Consider the following 21,503-nt stretch of genomic DNA (forward strand, 5'->3'; position numbering starts at 1 on the left):
AAGGTCTATGCATATGGTGTATTGAAGGTCTATGCGTATGGTGTATTGAAGGTCTATGCATATGGTGTATTGAAGGTCTATGCGTATGGTGTATTGAAGGTCTATGCGTATGGTGTATTGAAGGTCTATGCGTATGGTGTATTGAAGGTCTATGCGTATGGTGTAATCAAGGAGTGAACAACACATGGATCAATATTTCTTGTACTTATGGTTTACAATTACCGTGTTTTTTTGTACTGGTTGTACTGCAGGAAGGGTTAAAAATATAATAAATAATACAACACACAGTCAAATATCTTTGTTTTGAACTTGGATGTGTCAAATTCCCAGTTTTCTCAAACTCATTTGGGAGTCCTAGGTATCGAAATCAAGCATAAAACTCCCCTGATCGTGCTGATGTTTCGAGCCCCAGATCCAGGCCCCCATGAGTTCGACACAACAAGGTTTGAGTGTAGGTGTCTGTAGTCCATTGAATAATATGCTGGACAGGTTCCATGACTATCACACTTCTTGGCCAGCACTAAAACAGTTTTCCATGTTAACTTCGGCAAGTGGCTGATGTTCTGTCAGTGTTCTGTTCTGATCAGCATCCTGAGCAAGCACTGTGTGATTGATTGAGAGAGTCGTGGACACATGGAGCTGGTCAGGGAGAGGAGCCCCGGCGGTCTCGGACATAAACATCATGAGTACACCACACACCAGGGACAGAACCCCAAACACTGCAAAGGGAACTGGCTTGTGTATGTCTCCCTACAACAACAAAAACAGATTTATTCTGAGTTGTTGTATTCACTCAAACTTAAAGTGATTATTTGTTTCAAGTACAAAGATGATGAAGTAAGGCCAAACCAATACATTTTGTGTATCACATACAAGCAGGGAAATAAACTACTGGAATACAGTATTTGACTACTGTTGGACTTTTTATATTTCAGGATTTTTTTGATTTTTTTTTTTTTTAAATGGAAATAAAAACAAAACATGCAGTGAACTTTATGATGATGTGGGCAGTGCCTGAGAACCAAGACTGTTATTTATTTTAGCCTAAGTTGTCTAAATCAAGTACATATATCAACATTCAAACATGACATCGACAGAGCTTAATAGAGAATGTGTCAGGTCCCCCATTGTACATATGACACCCCTTCCACTGCTATGGGATCAGTGTCAGAATGTCTTACCAAGAAAACAATCTGTGGGGCAACTATCCCTCCGATCCTTGCTGCCATGGAACATGCTCCAATGCCAATATTTCTGAAAGAGAAAAGAGAACATCCAAGATATCCTCCAGATGAAGGAGCACACTGACATGTGTAGCTCCCCTGGCTATTACTTAACTGGTTTACTAAAGAATTCAAATATTATCTTCTTAACGTATACATTAGCACTTCATGTCGACGCCATGAAATATCACCCTTTGTTCTCGATTAGCAAACAACAGATGTACTATTCTGGACTACATCATCCCAATGTTGTCTCTCTGCACGTTCCTGCATCCTGCCTGTATTGTGGCTGTGCAGTTTCATCAATGTTCACACCCTGCATGGTGGATCTGCAGTTTCATCAATGTTCACACCCTGCATGGTGGATCTGCAGTTTCATCAATGTTCACACCCTGCATGGTGGCTGTGCAGTTTCATCAATGTTCACACCCTGCATGGTGGCTGTGCAGTTTCATCAATGTTCACACCCTGCATGGTGGCTGTGCAGTTTCATCAATGTTCACACCCTGCATGGTGGCTGTGCAGTTTCATCAATGTTCACACCCTGCATGGTGGCTGTGCAGTTTCATCAATGTTCACACCCTGCATGGTGGCCGTGCAGTTTCATCAATGTTCACACCCTACATGGTGGCTGTGCAGTTTCATCAATGTTCACACCCTGCATGGTGGCTGTGCAGTTTCATCAATGTTCACACCCTGCATGGTGGCTGTGCAGTTTCATCAATGTTCACACCCTGCATGGTGGCTGTGCAGTTTCATCAATGTTCACACCCTGCATGGTGGCTGTGCAGTTTCATCAATGTTCACATCCTGCATGGTGGCTGTGCAGTTTCATCAATGTTAACACCCTGCATGTTGGCTGTGCAGTTTCATTAATGTTCACAACGTGCAGGTGTTTGCAAAAGATCACAATATGTCAGCACGTGGGATAAAAGCCCAAAGTGCCACAAATGTTTAGCACTTTCAAAAAAGCCCATGAGGACGGATATGTTGCTGACAGATCCAGGATCATATTGAGTGTGAATCTTGCATTCAGATTATGATCATCAGATGATCCTAGCCGGCGTGACTTTGGGACAGACAGACATGCAATAGTCATAGTGCTAAGGTCATGTTGTGAAACAGGACCGGTTATCTTAGTTCCAATTGCAGTGCCTCAGTCATCAGCTACCTTCAATCCCTCCCTAATAAGAAGTGCACAAGTTACAAGTGAACATCCATGGGCTGACTGACTCACCTGACTACAGTAGGGAATGTTTCTGCTGAGAAGACCTGCACTGCCGCCCAGCCCCCAGATATACCAGCCTTGCCGAGCAGGGCAAACACTAAAGTCAGTGACGTCAGCTTGACATCTTGAAGAAAACAGAAACATGGTAATGGTGAAAACTAATAAATATCGATTTGTGAATGACTGCGAAAAACTGAAAAGCTGAATGAGCAGATTGCCATATGTACATTACATTTATGTCATAAATCCACAACATCTGTCGGAGACCTACCAGCGACATCTAGGATGAGGATGGAGAAGCAGAAAACTCCAGCCATCATTATCAGGAGAGTGGTGGTCTTCCGTCGACCGAGACTGTTGTTGACCAGGGCAACAAATAGGAGAGCAGGGATCTCCACCAAGCCAGACAGGAAGACATTGAGATAACGATCTCCTGACAGGTTCTTGGAGTTGAAATTGAGACCATAGTATACAGAGCTTGACACAAACCTGGAGAAGAGATGTCAGCAAGGTGAGGCAGCAATTAGTTGGGAGGTGACAATGGCAAGGGGAAATCATAACTTCATAGTTTGAGGTGTAACAATCAGGAGAAAAACAGAATCTCTCCTTCCGTACAATCATTTCAACAAAACCTTGCTGATTTGTTTTGTAATTTATTTTTCTCTCTCTCATAATGTATGGTTAACAATGTTTACAATATTGCATGCAAAGAAGCTACAATAGAGCCACAAGGCTCTGTAGCTCACCTGAATTATGAAGAAATAATGACGGCCATGTTCAAAGGAGGACTGGAAATGTGTGTGCAATGTTTAGGCATCATAGCTGGGACCATTACTACAGCTCCATAGGCCAGTTTCAGATGAGATTTAAAACATGCAGTAACACAAGCAAAACCGAGTATGTGAAGACAGCTCTAAATTCAAAATGTTCCAAAAAATAATGTTTCATACCGCATACCACAAACTTGAAGCATATCAAATTTCATGATGATACATGCAGAAAAAATGAGTAAAGGGCAAAAATGACAACTTTAATATGGCCACCATTGGAATCCTGTGAGCACATTTTAGGGACACCACAGTTGGGATCATTCAGTTTCATGGGCTTTGCAAAGAGATGTAAACAATGTAAAGGTTAATGACAGACAAGCAACCGGACAGACAATGCACAATGACATAAGCTCACTTGACGTAAATTTAAGTCCAGTCAGCTAAAAAGCGTATACAATATGATCACAAAAATAGCACTTCCAATGAAATCAGTAACATTAATATAAATATTGTCACTACTAAAGTTATAGATGCCTAATTGAAATAATGGGCAGAATAAGAATTTTGTCCCTTGCTGAATAATATACCAACTAATGAAAAGTGCAGCTTTAACAAGATGAAACAATTCTCAACAAGAACCCACCAATAAACTAATTATACGTCTCATAATGTGCGCAGGCTATGCTAATTAATCCTAACCATGTCCTTCCTGACCCCAGGTGAGGCAGTAAGCAATGCTGCTTTAAAGAATGTTACATATATCCCCACATCACCCGTTTTCGAGCCCCTTAACAATTCATGACCACACATGTTAACAATGTATTCAAGGTAGACGCTTCAAAGCCCATGGAAGACATGAAAGTGTTCGCCACTTGCCACTGATGTTATGTTGCAAATTAAGCTACACAAGGAAAGACATTCAATAAGCAATGAACACAAACATCCTCTTTCATTAATCATCATTTAATCAAACTTGATCTGATGATAATTTTGATTTGGAACAATCATATGTACCGATAATTATATCGGCTGATGTATGTAAACTTCCTGTCTGTAATGTCATGTGACTGACCATGTTGTGCATCTATTTTTAACTTGACTCTAATGGAGGGGATCAAAATCACGCTTTAAAATTAACAAAACATGGTCATTTGACCATCCAAGTGTTAACAGAAATAAACGTTCTCAAAGGTAAGACTTACTTGTGGTGTATTGGGCTTGTTATTAGACAGGTAATGAGAAATACTTCTTAGGGGCTCAATACCACAAGTATGTATATATGTATCCACCTAATGTGGAAGGAAACGCTTGTGTGACACAAGTTGTTGACACTAACTACTTGTTTGTAGCCCATGAGCACAATTAGATGAACAGAAGGATGAACCTCGGATTTAAACCTATGACCAGAGGATCCTGGCATAGCTAAGGGACACAACTCTGCAAGCAAAGCACACACGAAACCAGAAGGTGAAATCACATACCATCCATACATGAGGAAGAGAGACCCTCGAGTCAACTTCCAGGAACTGCATAAATGAAAGTAAGAATATTTCTTCTGTTCTGCAATTTTTCTGTGTTCCCTCTGAAATTTCAATATTTTGATATGATCATTCTGATAAGATAAAAACTTCAGTCTATTTTCCTTACCTCTGATGAAACTTTTTAATTTGAGCTCAAAATAGTCACAGTGAATTAAGGTGCATCATATGTTTGAAGAGAAAATTGATAACAAATCATATCTGGAAGTGTTAGCAGTGAGAAGCAAGCAATATCAGGGCCATTTCTCCATCCCTAACGAACATTCCCATCTTGTCCTATGTACAGTGAATGTCCCAACATAGCATGTGAAGGTCTTACGTATAGTGTAATGTCCTAGCATAATGTGTGTAGATCTTACATACAGCGTTAATGTCTCAGCATAATGTGTGTAGGTCTTACATACAGCGTAATGTCCCAGCATAATGTGTTTAGGTCTTACATACAGTGTAATGTCTCAGCATAGCATGTGTAGGTCTTACATACAGCGTAATGTCCCAGCATAATGTGTTTAGGTCTTACATACAGTGTAATGTCTCAGCATAGCATGTGTAGGTCTTACATACAGCGTAATGTCCCAGCATAATGTGTTTAGGTCTTACATACAGTGTAATGTCCCAGCATAATGTGTTTAGGTCTTACATACAGTGTAATGTCCCAGCATAATGTGTGTAGGTCTTACATACAGTGTAATGTCTCAGCATAGCATGTGTAGGTCTTACATACAGTGTAATGTCTCAGCATAATGTGTTTAGGTCTTACATACAGTGTAATGTCCCAGCATAATGTGTGTAGGTCTTACATACAGTGTAATGTCTCAGCATAGCATGTGTAGGTCTTACATACAGCGTAATGTCCCAGCATAATGTGTTTAGGTCTTACATACAGTGTAATGTCCCAGCATAATGTGTGTAGGTCTTACATACAGTGTAATGTCTCAGCATAGCATGTGTAGGTCTTACATACAGTGTAATGTCCCAGCATAATGTGTTTAGGTCTTACATACAGTGTATTGTCTCAGTATAACATGTGTAGGTCTTACATACAGTGTAATGTCTCAGCATAGCATGTGTAGGTCTTACATACAGTGTAATGTCCCAGCATAATGTGTTTAGGTCTTACATACAGTGTAATGTCTCAGCATAGCATGTGTACGTCTTACATACAGTGTAATGTCTCAGCATAGCATGTGTAGGTCTTACATACAGTGTAATGTCTCAGCATAGCATGTTTAGGTCTTACATACAGCGTAATGTCCCAGCATAATGTGTTTAGGTCTTACATACAGCGTAATGTCCCAGCATAATGTGTGTAGGTCTTACATACAGTGTAATGTCCCAGCATAATGTGTTTAGGTCTTACATACAGTGTATTGTCCCAGTATAACATGTGTAGGTCTTACATACAGTGTAATGTCTCAGCATAGCATGTGTAGGTCTTACATACAGTGTAATGTCCCAGCATAGCATGTTTAGGTCTTACATACAGTGTAATGTCTCAGCATAGCATGTGTAGGTCTTACATACAGTGTAATGTCCCAGCATAGCATGTGTAGGTCTTACAAACAGTGTAATGTCTCAGCATAGCATGTGTAGGTCTTACATACAGTGTATTGTCCGAGTATAACATGTGTAGGTCTTACATACAGTGTAATGTCTCAGCATAGCATGTGTAGGTCTTACATACAGTGTAATGTCCCAGCATAGCATGTGTAGGTCTTACAAACAGTGTAATGTCTCAGCATAGCATGTGTAGGTCTTACATACAGTGTAATGTCCCAGCATAGCATGTGTAGGTCTTACAAACAGTGTAATGTCTCAGCATAATGTGTGTAGGTCTTACATACAGTGTATTGTCTCAGCAAAGCATGTGTAGGTCTTACATACAGTGTAATGTCCCAGCATAGCATGTTTACCGGTAGGTCTTACATACAGTGTAATGTCCCAGCATAATGTGTGTAGGTCTTACATACAGTGTAATGTCCAAGCATAATGTGTGTAGGTCTTACATACAGTGTAATGTCCCAACATAGCATGTGTAGGTCTTTCATACAGTGTATTGTCCCAGTATAACATGTGTAGGTCTTACATACAGCGTAATGTCTCAGCATAGCATGTTTAGGTCTTACATACAGTGTAATGTCCCAGCATAATGTGTGTAGGTCTTACATACAGCGTAATGTCCCAGCATAATGTGTGTAGGTCTTACATACAGTGAATGTTCCAGTATAACATGTTTAGGTCTTACATACAGTGTAATGTCCCAACATAGCATGTGTAGGTCTTTCATACAGTGTATTGTCCCAGTATAACATGTGTAGGTCTTACATACAGCGTAATGTCTCAGCATAGCATGTTTAGGTCTTACATACAGTGTAATGTCCCAGCATAATGTGTGTAGGTCTTACATACAGTGTAACGTCGCAGCATAATGTGTGTAAAGCCTACACATAGACAAGGGAGAGGGTAAAGCCTACACAGAGACAAGGGGGAGGGTAAAGCCTACACAGAGACAAGGGGGAGGGTAAAGCCTACACAGAGACAAGGGGGAGGGTAAAGCCTACACAGAGACAAGGGAGAGGGTAAAGCCTACACAGAGACAAGGGGGAGGGTAAAGCCTACACAGAGACAAGGGGGAGGGTAAAGCCTACACAGAGACAAGGGGGAGGGTAAAGCCTACACAGAGACAAGGGAGAGGGTAAAGCCTACACAGAGAGAAGGGAGAGGGTAAAGCCTACACAGAGACAAGGGGGAGGGTAAAGCTTACACAGAGACAAGGGAGAGGGTAAAGCCTACACAGAGACAAGGGAGAGGGTAAAGCCTACACAGAGACAAGGGGGAGGGTAAAGCCTACACAGAGACAAAGAGAGGGTAAAGCCTACACAGAGACAAGGGAGAGGGTAAAGCCTACACAGAGACAAGGGGGAGGGTAAAGCCTACACAGAGACAAGGGGGAGGGTAAAGCCTACACAGAGACAAGGGAGAGGGTAAAGCCTACACAGAGACAAGGGGGAGGGTAAAGCCTACACAGAGACAAGGGAGAGGGTAAAGCCTACACAGAGACAAGGGGGAGGGTAAAGCCTACACAGAGACAAGGGGGAGGGTAAAGCCTACACAGAGACAAAGAGAGGGTAAAGCCTACACAGAGACAAGGGAGAGGGTAAAGCCTACACAGAGACAAGGGAGAGGGTAAAGCCTACACAGAGACAAGGGGGAGGGTAAAGCCTACACAGAGACAAGGGAGAGGGTAAAGCCTACACAGAGACAAGGGGGAGGGTAAAGCCTACACAGAGACAAGGGGGAGGGTAAAGCCTACACAGAGACAAGGGGGAGGGTAAAGCCTACACAGAGACAAGGGAGAAGGTAAAGCCTACACAGAGACAAGGGGGAGGGTAAAGCCTACACAGAGACAAGGGGGAGGGTAAAGCCTACACAGAGACAAGGGGGAGGGTAAAGCCTACACAGAGACAAGGGGGAGGGTAAAGCCTACACAGAGACAAGGGGGAGGGTAAAGCCTACACAGAGACAAGGGAGAGGGTAAAGCCTACACAGAGACAAGGGGGAGGGTAAAGCCTACACAGAGTCTAGGCACAGTGGAAGGGAAAGCCTACCAGAGATAAGGCACATTGCACATCGTGACTACACTGTACCACACAAGGCAATCCTGCAGCCTCTCTGTACCTCTCCACTAGAATGTGTCACCAGTGTCTGCTGTAAATGGTAAATCAGAGTATCTTACCTCAACAAAGAGTTGGAGAGGAGAAAGGTCAGGTAGTGGGCGCTTGTTAGTTGCTGCCATGGCTGTCAAAATCCTTTCGGCGTCTTTGAATCTTCCCTGACTTAGGAGCCATCTTGGACTTTCAGGTATGAACCTGTGTAGATATGGTGAATTCATTGCAATACTCCAGCCACATTAAAGGGGCACTGATCTAACGCCATTCTTCGGACTGGTTGTTGCCTTTGTTATTGTTTTTTTCCCCCGTGAGTACCCGGATGATACGCAACGCAACTGAGCGTGACCAGAGACTGGGCTACCGTCTGCAAGGACAGCTAAATACACTTGGAGGCTGGAGGCAATATTTGTTTTACGCATTTTTGAATAAACACTGATTGGTTAAATGTGATCTATAAAGATTCGACAAAGGGCGCATGTTAATTAATTTCTTCAGCCTAAACAAACAGACAAAAAGAACGGCGGAGCTCATCGGAAGTCGTCATTTGGAAATACCCCAGATGGTTATAGTTTAATACTAAAAAAAAGTAACCATGCAGTGAAAGCATTTTCGGTTTTCGGATTGCGTCGATAATACGACTACTACTCCCTTGTTGTCATCCACGTTTTCTCGTATAACCCTACACTTGTGTATTTGTCGTCATTCACTTGATGCTCAGTTAATGAATTTATTACAGGTACAATTAGTGGTAGCACCACTTAGATTACCTGACAAAGGTTCTCATTTGGCATTTATTGTGTCTGGGGTAATTATTCAATCTAAATCCAGGTTTGAAGTGAGGTGAAATGTGCGTTATGTAATATGCACGTGGCAGCCCAGCAAGAGATGAATGATCAGTTGATTTACTTTGGTAAATCAACGGATCGTTCCTAGTCATCAAAGGATTAACAGAAAATACGTTGATTGATTAATCACTGTTATCTTGCACAGTGGATATGTCAAAAGTGAGTGTTTACATGTCTAGGTTTACTAAAACAAAGGGAATACACTCATATCATGGCGTGAAGTGCCGATGTAAAAACAACATACTTTGTTAACTGATAATACGTTGATTGGTTGCTCATTGTTATCAAACTCAGTGGATTTTTTTGGAACCGTGGACGTAATGAAAATAGTTGTCACGTGGCCTTTCTCAGCCAACCCTTGAGACTTGACACCTATGTGAAACACCTGAAACAATCCAAGTGATCAGTTGAGAAACGAACACTGGTTATAATATCCCGAAACGATATATATCTTTTAGAATATTTGATAGTTACAGAAACACGTGACATCGAATAAGTTATTTTGTATAGCTGCAGATGAGTGGGATATTATTCCTTTGTGTGGATATTCACGGATACATTCCTCGAACAAGGAAGCTGCCTATTTATACACATAAATTTGGTAAGTTGTAATTATGGTATTTGCATTTTGTTTTCCTTCATTTGAACCGATTCGTTCTTGGTTCTCTACGTCTTGGTTGGGAAATTCTTCAATGCGCGATAGACGTTGTTTTCACAGGTCATTTCCTTTGTAAGCGTGTATAGATTACCGTCAATTTGTAAAATGTGATTCTCTCAGGCAATTTATAAAATGTGTAAAATGTAAAATGTCATTTTGACTAAAAAATCTGTCCAGATTGATTAAGACGATCAAAAGGGCCTACAAACATCACAACAGATTATTCTGTAGGATTAGAAGCCAAACAACATAGAAATGTACTTTTCAACGTTACATTTTCAGTCTCTCGGTGATGACATTAAACATCAAAATGTTTGGAATTCGTTATCATAATAATACAGATGGAAATGTTGTTCAGTCACTTTGTAAAATAACTGAATATTTAGACGTTTAATAAATATGTTACACATTTTGACAGTAAAAAAATATACACACTATAAAAAAAGCAATGCTCAGATGAAATATTTACTTTGTGTTGCAAGTCAAAATAGTGTAAACGAAAATCGCAAAATTACCAAGCAAGTGACTTATCAAAACTTCGTCACCATTACCGATGCTACCCACAAAGATACCTACATTTCCTTATTATCTCGAAAACTGTATTTCATTTTGTTGATCAATGTAACCATACGCTCTTATTACTACCGGTATCCATAAAAGTGACTAATGCGCTTACGAATGGCGCAACAGAGGTCGCGAGCTAGTCTAGATTTCTGCTCTACATCCGGGTACTCACTGGGAAAAAACAATAACAAAGGCAACAACCAGTCCCGGGGAATTGCGTTAGATCAGTGCCCCTTTAAGGCAGGCAAGGTGTTGAAACAAAGACCGACATCTTCACATGGTGAAATTAACATTCCCCAGTTTGACATCACATACATCACCTGTCATTGGATAATGAATCCCAATCATAGAGCCAATTAAATCTCATATAACTTATGGGCATTTCTTTGTAATGCGTAGAAACAGATCTTGATATTTCCTGGATCAACAGATATTTCTGTGAACGTACTATGTTCCTTAATGTGATCTTACAGGAAAGGGTGTTTTCTGAATAACATTGTTCCATGGAGAGCCAAGTGTTTTTCCATATTGTAAATATCACATATTATAAATATGTTTTATAATTTGTCTTATTTCTAACATATGATATTTATACCATGGGATACACACAAGGGTAATAATGTCTTTATGGAGACATTATTCTTGAAATAATTGAATACAATGCTTGATTACGTACACATTATTTTTTAAATAGTGACACCTGATTTGCAGCCATGCTTACTTAGATCAACAACATCAGGAAACACCAATCCATACACATTAAGAACATTATACAAGTAGGCATCACATCGATGTATGGCGCTCATTAAAGGTTGTTCCTGTTAGGACACCTTATCTGCATAATTATCAGACCCTGATACCAGATTTATCCGTCTGTTATATCACATTGATAACATTATCCCATATACGATCATGAGGATAAAAAGCATTATCACCTTAATAGAAACACACACTTAGAGACACTTTATTGTGTTTTACATCCTTTATGCTTTACAGTCTCCACAACAAAACAAGACAGAAAATGTGATTCTTATTCTTTAATGACATGTAGACCAGAGTTCATACTTACCACCATGTAAAGAGTAAGAAGACACCTGATGCCGATGTTGCCATAGTGAGGTGGCGCCAGTCGCGCATGAAGAATGCCCACAACGCCAGGGTCATGAGGCCCACTGCCCAAAACCCGATGCAGCCACAGAACGTTCTCCAGGCTGGCGTGACGAACTCCAGCGGCAGAACAAAGTTGACCACTAACGTTCCTGAAAGTCATATCAAGTCATACAGCTATCCTCATCTGCAGTGTATTTTGTGCAGCTCACTGAACCATAATCACAAATTCACATCAGATCAACTAAGCTTGAGATCAAGATCAAGAACAAGAAAGGTAGTTAGGTCAAGATGTGTCCGCATAATGTGGGAGGAATGTTGAAAGTTATGCAGGTCACAGACCTTAACCACTTTGGTGAAACCAACGAGCACCAGTGGGGTGTTATTAAACCAAAGATCACAATGGGGGAAAATCCAGGATCTAAACCAGCAATCCTGGGAAGGGTTGCGTAACTTGGTACAGCAGGACCTGAAGACCACTGAGCCACCCATGACCCCAAAATAACATTTGAAGCAGCTGTCATCATAATCAGTTTTTAAATACTACAGAGCTCAAGATAAGCTTTTGATTATTTGGGTATTTTACCCATGAGTTTGATTTTGATTGGGTAACCACAATTTTTTAGTGGGCATTCAATTCTTTTCACCCACCTGTTTCTTGACAATTTGGTATTTTAACTTGAGAACCAATTTCATAACAATTCCTAGAAATTATACTGCAAATTTTGTTATAACCCGTCTTGGACGCTTGCGACGACCTGTCCAGGAAGTCCTATTTTTCAAAATCTTGCACTGTGGTCATTGACCACGATTTTTTAGAAGCACCAATCAGTGACTGGTTAAGATACACGAGGCATGATGCACTTTTCAATTGGAATCGATCAGTTCTACCAACATGACCACATGTACAGTACAATCTGTGTTTGGTATGAGTACATCAATCATAAAATGAGTTTCAAAATACGACACATTTCCCATCAAAACAAAACAAACAAAACACTGCAAACCTCCAACAAGAGCCCCCACGATGAAGCGGAAGGCTGCATACAGTTCCCAGGAGTTGGCGAAGGCGCTACCAAACCACACAACCAGCAGCAGGGTATACTCCACAAACAGCATCTTCTTGCGGCCCAGCAGGTCCGCCAGTTGACCAGTGGCCACCGCTCCCACCAGGACACCCACCATCTGTATCGATGTGATGAGGTTGGGAATGTAGCTCCGAGAACACACCAAGCCCCACTGAAACATCCACAACATCATTCTATCACTGAAATATCAACATCATTATTCCACCACTAAAACATGAACATCATTTTTTAACTGGAACATCATAACACATGAAGTGATTTTTTTCAAGGGGACATATTGTCGGATCATAGGTTTTCGGACATTATATGTTTCAGACGTCCATGTCTATCGTGATTAGTCGTGCTATAACAGGGGATGTAGCATCACACAGACATTGTTAATATATTTAGATGAAGGCTTGTTTTTAAGAGAAAGTTGTATTTTAAAAGTGAATGAGATGTTTTACATTTGTTCATTTGATTAGAGAGAAAACTATGAATGTTTCTTAAGCATCCAAAAACCAAAAACCCATACTTGTGAACAATAAAATTATATGAGGAGGACTGTCATTAAATTTGACACCAAGAATACAGACAAGGACTGAAGGCACATTTTTTCTGTCACCATGATATATTTGCCACAAAATATTATATAAGTAGCAATGCCTATGTGTATTGAAACACTTGATAATGCTGATTCTGTAATTAAAGGATTATACTTATGTAACATAATGCCTCGAATCCTGAAGTTGAACCACTACCCACGAGGAGCTCATTATATTCAGTCTGCACCTGCAGAATACACTACTACTCCCATTCCCAAGACGATCCAGGTTAGAATCGGTCTTCATCAACCCTTGCTTGTTGTAAGTGGCAACTAAAGGATCAGGTGATCCAGCTTGCTGATTTGGTTGATACATGTCATTGTATCCCAAGTTGTGTCAATCGATGCTCATCATGTCAATTACAGGATAGTTTGGTCCAGACTTGATTATTTACAGACCGCCGCCATATAGCTGGAATACAAAACAAACAACTACGCCCACACCTATGTAACAGGGATTGCTTACAGTCTACATTTCTAAATACCCATTTATTCTCAGGAGCTATAAGATTAAACAAATAGAGAGGGCACGTCAGTGTTTGAAAGAATTAACACTTTACAGAAGGACTATTTCCTCAGATAATTGTCCTGAGTAATATTATTTTAGTGCAATTTTTCGGGAAGTCAGTTTTCTGTGGGCAGTTGGTGGACTTGCCTTGAACCATGGCTGTGGTCAGAGACTGGACATGTATTGTGTCAAGACAAGGTGTGTCATTACCTTCTTTATTTTGCACCCCTGATAATGCCATTACAACATGTTCAGTGACTAATTAAATATGCTGTACAAAAGTCATAGTTACTTCACTTAGAATGGATGTGAATTCATCAGAGAATCTCATCCCAGGACAAAGCTGCCCACTGGGTAGACATGCTGTTGCTTCCACCGCCGACACATTAGATGAATTGGATGCCCTGAGCGATGTGGAGTTGACTGAATATCCCGTGTCCATACTGACCAATCCACATGTCCAGGGCGGCTTGGCGGACGTGAATATCGGCAGTAACATTGCCCAGGCCAGAGGGGTCTCAAACGCAGACACCAGTATGAAAACCCGTATTTGGTATGGTCCAAATGGCCGCAAGTCTGTCAATACTGCCTCATATTCTGACATTTTCAGTCTTTGGTGACAGACTTACTACAGACAACTGAAAGTATGAAAAAAGAAAACCATTTACTCAATATTGGAAGTGACTATTATCTGCTTAAAGTATTCCCCCTTGTCCAGTGTAGTCATCTGGGTACAAATGGTGTGACATTGTTCTAGAAATCTACAACTAAAAGGCTTTCGTTCATCTTCCCGAGGCAAGGGAGTTAACTGACTACAAAAGTCCAATTTCCACCCTTGACAAATTACGCTGGAATGCGTGGCTCGATCGTAGTGCTGCCAGTGGCTATTACAAGTTATGTTCCTTCTATGTCGCTCCTACTGACCAATCAGATTCCATCTCTCACATCACTTGCTTCAAACAAAATGGCAGCACCCAGTCAAACGATCTGCTTGATAATCAAGATCTATATTGTAATAACAATATATTTTAATATTGTAAAATATCTGTCGACACCCAGTTGACGGTACACATGCTTTGCAAATCCTGCAGTCGATCAAATTCTGCACATTGAAATTCACGTTGTTTCCGAACTAGATGAGTTTGATTGGACTATGCATAGACTCATTAGTACAGCCAAAATATAACTCCATAATTCCAGCCCAGTTTGGCAAGGGTGGGAACTTGACTTTTACAGTCCGTTAACTGCCTTGCCTTGAGAAGATTTTTGTTTAGGTACATGACCCTTCTTGTAATGATGGACTTAAAATTTACAGCAAACTTTGAAATACTGGTATAATAATTCCCAAAGAATAATGTTTTGTTTGTTAGTTTGTTTGTTGTTTAACGCCGCACTCAGCAATATTACAGCTATATGACGGTGGTCTGTAAATAATTAAGTCTGGACCAGACAATCCAGTGATTGATATCATGACCATCGATCCACGCAATTGAGATACGATGACATGCATCAACCAAGCCAGCGAGCCTGACCTCCCAATCCCGTTAGTCGCCTCTTATGACAAGCATAGTCGCCTTTTAAGGCAAGCATGAGTTGCTGAAGACCTATTCTACCATGGATCTTCACATGTCTAAAAGAATAATGACTACTAAGCCTAAATATTTCAGTCTTATTTCCCTGCTGTCTGTTATTCCAGTCAAAGTCATCCATACAGAAAACTATTTCTTTTATTCATAGTGATGCTAGAAACTGATATTAATTAGATAACATGGAAAAAGAGTCACTGTTTTTCATAGTGACTGACTTGTTGGCCTTTCCCATAATCAGATTCACTTGTCTGTTTGAACTTTGGGGACGTAAACTTCTTAAATGTCAACCAAACATTATTCAACTGTGTTTCGGTGGTCAGGTGTATGGTATAGAATAGAAAATCTTAAGATATTGTGGTTACACATATTTGGTAATTGGTAGAGACTTTGAACTTCAAAGCCAATAAACCATAATTCAGAATAATTCCTTTAGTGGGTGTGTATGGTTTTACACTGCTTTTAGCAATATTTCAGCAATATCACGGCGCAGAGACACCAGAAATGGACTTCACACATTGTACCCATGTGGGGAATTGAACCCAGGCCTACGACATGACAGGCGAACGCTTTAACCACCGACCCAATAATCCCTTTCAAACAAATTGGATGGTACATTACCTCTGACAAGTAAAGTGAGCATGTTTTTCAATCAATTACAAATACTTCAAAGACAACATTTATGAATTAAGATCTCACTTCAATATCATCTATATCCACCTCCCACTGTCCAATCTTAAAGACAATGATATGTGCAACCAAAAGTGACATTATAAATTATCACTTTGTCCAGCTGCTAAATTGTAGAAGAGGTTGACTACAAGAGCTACTGTATAACATCTCCATAAAACTTGGGGTAAATATCTGCTTTAGTAAGACTGTAATGATAAACAAATATCATAATAATCTTCCAGTAAGTTAAGGCTAAGAATATTTTGTATCCTTGAGCACTGCACAATTTACTCATTTAGATAGCATGGGATGAATTGTATTGTAGGGCATTGTTATACCGGTAGTTACCAGAGTAAGGTACACGATCAGCTAAGGTACACGATACAGCTAAAGTACAAAAGTTGTGGGAATGCTCACCCCTCAAAACCTGGTGAATTTCTAATACAATTCCTATGAATGCTTTTATAGCTTTGTTTGTTGCAGTGACTACTGGTGTGCCATTTAATTGAATAAAAAATAAAACATAATTCTAATATCTTTAAAGAACAAAGACTCTTTAACATCCTTAGACTGATATTGTACAAAGTTTCATGGAAAAGTACATAACAGAACTCAAGTAAAATTAAGATTGGTTCCATTCAGTTCAAGCCTAAATTTATGAAATTAACATAAAACCTAATAATTGGGGAACTCATAAATAAATAAATAGCAAAAGTGATATCTACACCATATGGTGAATGTGTTTACCAAGTTTCTTAAATATATCTCTAAAATAATTTTCTAGTTCTGCTACATAAAAAAGGCCCGTTACTTTCATTCAGTTCAGGGACTAAGCCAAAATTTATAAAATACATATAAAATGAAAGAAAACTTCGGGGAATTATAAATAGCAAAATGCACATCTACACGATGTGGTGAATGTGTGAACTCAGTTTCATGAAGATGTCTCTAATAGTTTTGCTCTGGAAATGAAACCCACTGCTTCCATTCAATCCAAATTTAGAAAATTTATGTACAACATACTAAAAATGCAGGGGAAACCTAAATTGCATAAGGCACATCTACACCATGTGGTGAATGTGTGTACCAAGTTTTGTAAAGTCCCCTCTAACGATTTCTGCTCTGGAAACGAAATGTGACAGACGTACGGATGGACAGAGCCTGTTTCTAAATCCCCTGCCAAATTCACTGGGGAAGGGGATGATCATATCCATTTCATAGATACTTGATTGGCATCAGTTTCAAATCAACAAATTGACCAGGGAATCTGTGATCAATAATATTCCAATTTTTTTAGTTCCTTTAATGCATTAGCAGGGGATAATAAATATTGGTGAGGTGAGGTGAAATGGAGTTAAACACATACATGTGTGTGTGTGTGGCTGCTTGTACTAGTCCGGACTGATGCCGATTTATAGTGCTAGCTCACTGAGATACCATGCCACAGTTTAACATGAATACCCCACTCAAGACACAGTATACTGACTCCGAGCCGACCAGTCCTTGTTTTAGCCCCATAATGCTGAGCGCCAGACTGGAACATCTTTTGGAATGACGCAGACAGGGATTGAACCCCAGACCTTCCGCTCTTGGGCCGGACATTCTACCACTAATGAATTAACATATCTATATGCACTTATAAAATGGGCCATCTGTTTGTCTTCCCTTCACTGGCCAGAAAGATGCGATGACAAAGCCATTCCAACCTCATGGGCAACAACAATCCAACTTTGAAAGTATTGACATATATTTCTGCTCGGATAAAAGATTTGACTGTGGACAGCGCTAATTGTCATCTGGTTATTATGCAGACTAATTGAAGCGGTGCCTGTGAGACAACCAAGAGTTGGAGTGTTGTTTCCCTTTGAGTGAGAGAGTGAATTGGGTTTAACGCCACTTTTAACAGTATTCCAGTTATATTGCGGTGTGTCAGCTTAATGTGGGAGGAAAGCCCGAAGTGATGCAGGCCTCAGACGTTTACCACTTCGGTGAAACCCAGGAGCACAGGTATTGTGCTGACAAACCTAGAAACATAATCGGGGCGAACCGGGATTCGAACCCACAATCATAGGTTTCTGGCGTGCCCAAGGGACGCAACTCTGCACAGCAAATCGCGGCGCCTTAGACGACTGGGCCACCCGTGCCCCCTGTTTCCCTTTGAACTGATAGCACATTTAGATCTGTCCATGCCAGCAGTATATGTCACTATAAACATAAATAATATGTCAGTGTTTGTTGACCACACAAGAACAAATGCACACAAGCACAACCAGTACTTCTCATTCATTTCATGCTTACTTTAATCATTTTCAGGAACCTCAAAAAAGCATTGCTGCCTCCAAAACCTGATGCAGTTCACCATTTTTATAATTGCAAAATGTTACATATTCAATTGTTTTTAGCAAAATTCAAAATCACCTTTTCAAAAGGCTCACTTAAAAACATTGCTGTTGTTTGAAGAAATAATTTTCACAAGATTTCTTTTGTAAATGCTTCTATAACTATATTGTATCAATCAGGTAAAATAGCAATTGACATGATTTATGGACTAAACTATGTCAACACCGACCGTGTTATACATGGAAACAGCCTACAGTAAACACTAGAAACAGACCTGTCACTGTATGTCCGTCTTAAAATAAATCTACGTCTTAAGAATAACGCTCACGCAGAGAGCCTGTTTCTCACCTGCAGCGCTCACAATCCTGCTCGTATTTTTATATATACCACCCGTCCCACGCATGCCCTTACATCATAATCCACAGTCAGCACTGCCACAGTACAGCGGTCTGATTCACTGACCAATTTAGCCAAAGCTGTCATACATGCCGTGTGTGTCCAATAATTGCATGTCATTGCGAAATCTGAAACCCAGCCGCGCTCGGCGAAAACAATTCTTACGATTATATTGTTGCAAACAAACTTGCATATTCGCATATCGTTACAAACAACATTCACAATTTAATTTTACAAAATTAATGAATGGAATTTGTTTGTCGAGCTCAACTCACAGTCACAACCCAACCTACGTGTTACCCTTAAACTTGTAAATGTAAACAATGCCATGTGCTTTAAACCGGAAGTTGAATTTTTTTTACTGACTAGCCAGCTTGAAACGAAAACGGAATATTACCTTTCACCAATGCAGAGTGGCTTTTACAAACAAGAAATAACTTTAATTAAACTTACAAGCTCACTGACACTTATAATGTGTTATCTTGGTGCTTATTTTAAGAGATAGTCACCAATTATCCCAACCATGGCACAAATGTGAACTGAATGTGTTATGAATGATTGAATGGGGCCCTTATTGAATCAAGAGTGATATAAAATGTTTGAATGTGTGAAACTAGTGTACTGTGAATAGTACTGTTAATAAATTCTTATGAATATATATTTATTGTCATTTTGACGGTCGATATACTGGTTAGCCAAATCCAGCCAGACAGCTGCTGTATTGCCGACTCGTTACAAATGCAACAAAAATGAAAATGCATTTGTACGGGTCCTCCACGTTAGTTTACGAATCTTTTCGGTTGAATACTTCAATCCAATCATTTATTTGAGTATTAAGGCCTCGGGCCCACGTAAATTAATAAAGTGAAGATGTTTTGTACACGAGTGCAGCAGCACATACTTACAATTGTGAAGATCGGAAATTGACAGCATTTTTCAAATTTGCTAAATGTACCACAAGAAGCAGAATATAGTTCACTGCTATGACTGTAACTCGTATAAACACAGTAAAGGGTGGTTTAATGTTTATTTGTTGTTTAACGCCGCACTCAGCAATATTCCAGCTTTTTGACGGAGGTCTGTACATAATCGAGTCTGAACCAGGCCATCCAGTGATTGCCATCATGAGCATCGATCTACACAACTGAAATACAATGACATGCATCAACCAAGTGAGCGAGCCTGATCATCCGATCCCGTTAGTCGCCTCTTACGACAAGTATTGTCGCCTTTTACGACAAGCATGGGTTGCTGAAGACAACTGGTCGGGTGGTTTAATGAAGGTACATTCTAGAAGGACACATTTATAGAAATCTAATCACTACATGAGTTAAGTTTTCATCCACGAAACACCTAAAGATGAGCGAGAATGGTTAACACTGCTTAAAGAATTGAATAGTGTGTCAGTTATATCACAACCTGTAACGCAGGTTTATCATTTTACCACTTTCGTTAAACCAATCAGCATAGATATGTGACATACGTTGGAGTCAGTCTGTATGGATGTGACCAAATGGGGGCATTTTGGGCGTTGTTTTAGTTTTCTTTTTAAAAATACCGCTTGGAAATCTTTTCAAACAACTGTATACATCTCAACAAGGTCTTTAAGACGTTTTTATAATAATGCACCAATTCATTTCCTATGGTAAGACCATATTTATCACTGTCAAAGTACCACGTAACGGTATACAATGCAATATGCTATAATATCCCTAGTCAATATAAGAACATAGACTTGTATCGATACCGAACCCATTAAATGTGCCAGGCAGGACTCACGCAGTCAAGAAGTACGCAAACAGCCAAACCATGCCTTACAGGTGTCTGTAGCCCCGACCTGTGTGCCTCTGCTGCTCTATGACGGACTGTTGGACTCGCTTTGCCACATGCCCTCCTCACACAGGGGTTCCCTGTTCATCAAGAACAGTTGTTGGACTTTGGCCGCAACACACCTGGCTTGTTATTCCTTCTGCATGTGACTGAACGCATGCAGCGTCGAGTCTCATGCAGATCAAATAATAGTGGGTGTTGGTTAAGTTGGCCTTCTCCATGATCGACCTCCCGTACTTTATTGCGGTTTGGTATAATCACTCATGATAATAATATCCATGAACATTTATTATATTGACTATGAAGTGAACGCGCTTCACTTAGTATAGTGCAAGTATGAGGTACAAATACCATATGTGTACAATACATAAATTGTAAATGAATCATTTTATCAGTGTACATTTCCACATTTGATGAGAATAAAACTTATATCAAAACCTGGCTCTGTCATCCGTGAGTCATGTATGTATGTATGTATGTATGTATGTATGTATGTATACATACACACATGACTACCTTTTAATGTATCTACATAACTACAAACTGACTGCTACACCGCCACAATATATCATCAATGTGTTTGTTTGTTTATTGTTTAACGCCGCACTCAGCAATATGACGGCGGTCAGGAAATAATTGAGTCTGGACCAGACAATCCAGTGATTGACATCAAGAGCATCGATCTACGCCATTGGGATACGATGACACGCATCAACCAAATCAGTGAATCTGACCACCCGATCCCATTAGTCGCCTTTTACGACAAGCATAGGTTGCTGAAGACCTGTTCTAACCCGGATCTTCACGGGTCCATATGTGATCAAGGAACGGACATTATTGCCACTGTGACAATATAGAACCATGAACTAAAACAAACAAACCAAAACAAAACAAAC

The 21,503-nt window shown here is 40.1% G+C and overlaps 1 protein-coding gene across 1 annotated transcript; it reads right to left on the reverse strand.

The window, feature by feature from the left end:
* Positions 1 to 228: 228 nt before the first annotated feature.
* LOC139464066 (organic cation transporter protein-like) lies at positions 229 to 20,719 on the reverse strand. Its single transcript, XM_071245620.1, has 10 exons — positions 20,596 to 20,719; positions 14,076 to 14,421; positions 12,612 to 12,843; positions 11,567 to 11,756; positions 8,496 to 8,628; positions 4,703 to 4,803; positions 2,723 to 2,940; positions 2,461 to 2,575; positions 1,182 to 1,254; positions 229 to 750 (listed from the first exon to the last, which is right to left on the reverse strand). The coding sequence occupies exons 2-10, from the start codon at positions 14,385 to 14,387 to the stop codon at positions 502 to 504; spliced, it is 1,623 nt and encodes a 540-aa protein (XP_071101721.1). The 5' UTR covers positions 14,388 to 14,421; positions 20,596 to 20,719; the 3' UTR covers positions 229 to 501.
* Between the last annotated feature and the right edge of the window lie 784 nt (positions 20,720 to 21,503).

Source organism: Haliotis cracherodii, unplaced genomic scaffold (assembly GCF_022045235.1).
Source record: "Haliotis cracherodii isolate W230 unplaced genomic scaffold, xgHalCrac1.p SCAF_1, whole genome shotgun sequence".
Taxonomy (NCBI): Eukaryota; Metazoa; Mollusca; class Gastropoda; order Lepetellida; family Haliotidae; genus Haliotis; species Haliotis cracherodii.

Excerpts from the sequence above, each read along its gene's own strand:
- LOC139464066 (XM_071245620.1), bottom strand. The coding sequence starts at position 14,387 with ATGTCAGAATATGAGGCAGTATTGACAGACTTGCGGCCATTTGGACCA. Across the intron at positions 12,844-14,075 it reads TCACATCCATTCTAAGTGAA|TGGGGCTTGGTGTGTTCTCG; the intron begins GTAACTATGACT and ends TGGATGTTTCAG. Across the intron at positions 4,804-8,495 it reads CTCTCCAACTCTTTGTTGAG|AGGGAACACAGAAAAATTGC; the intron begins GTAAGATACTCT and ends TTGAAATTTCAG.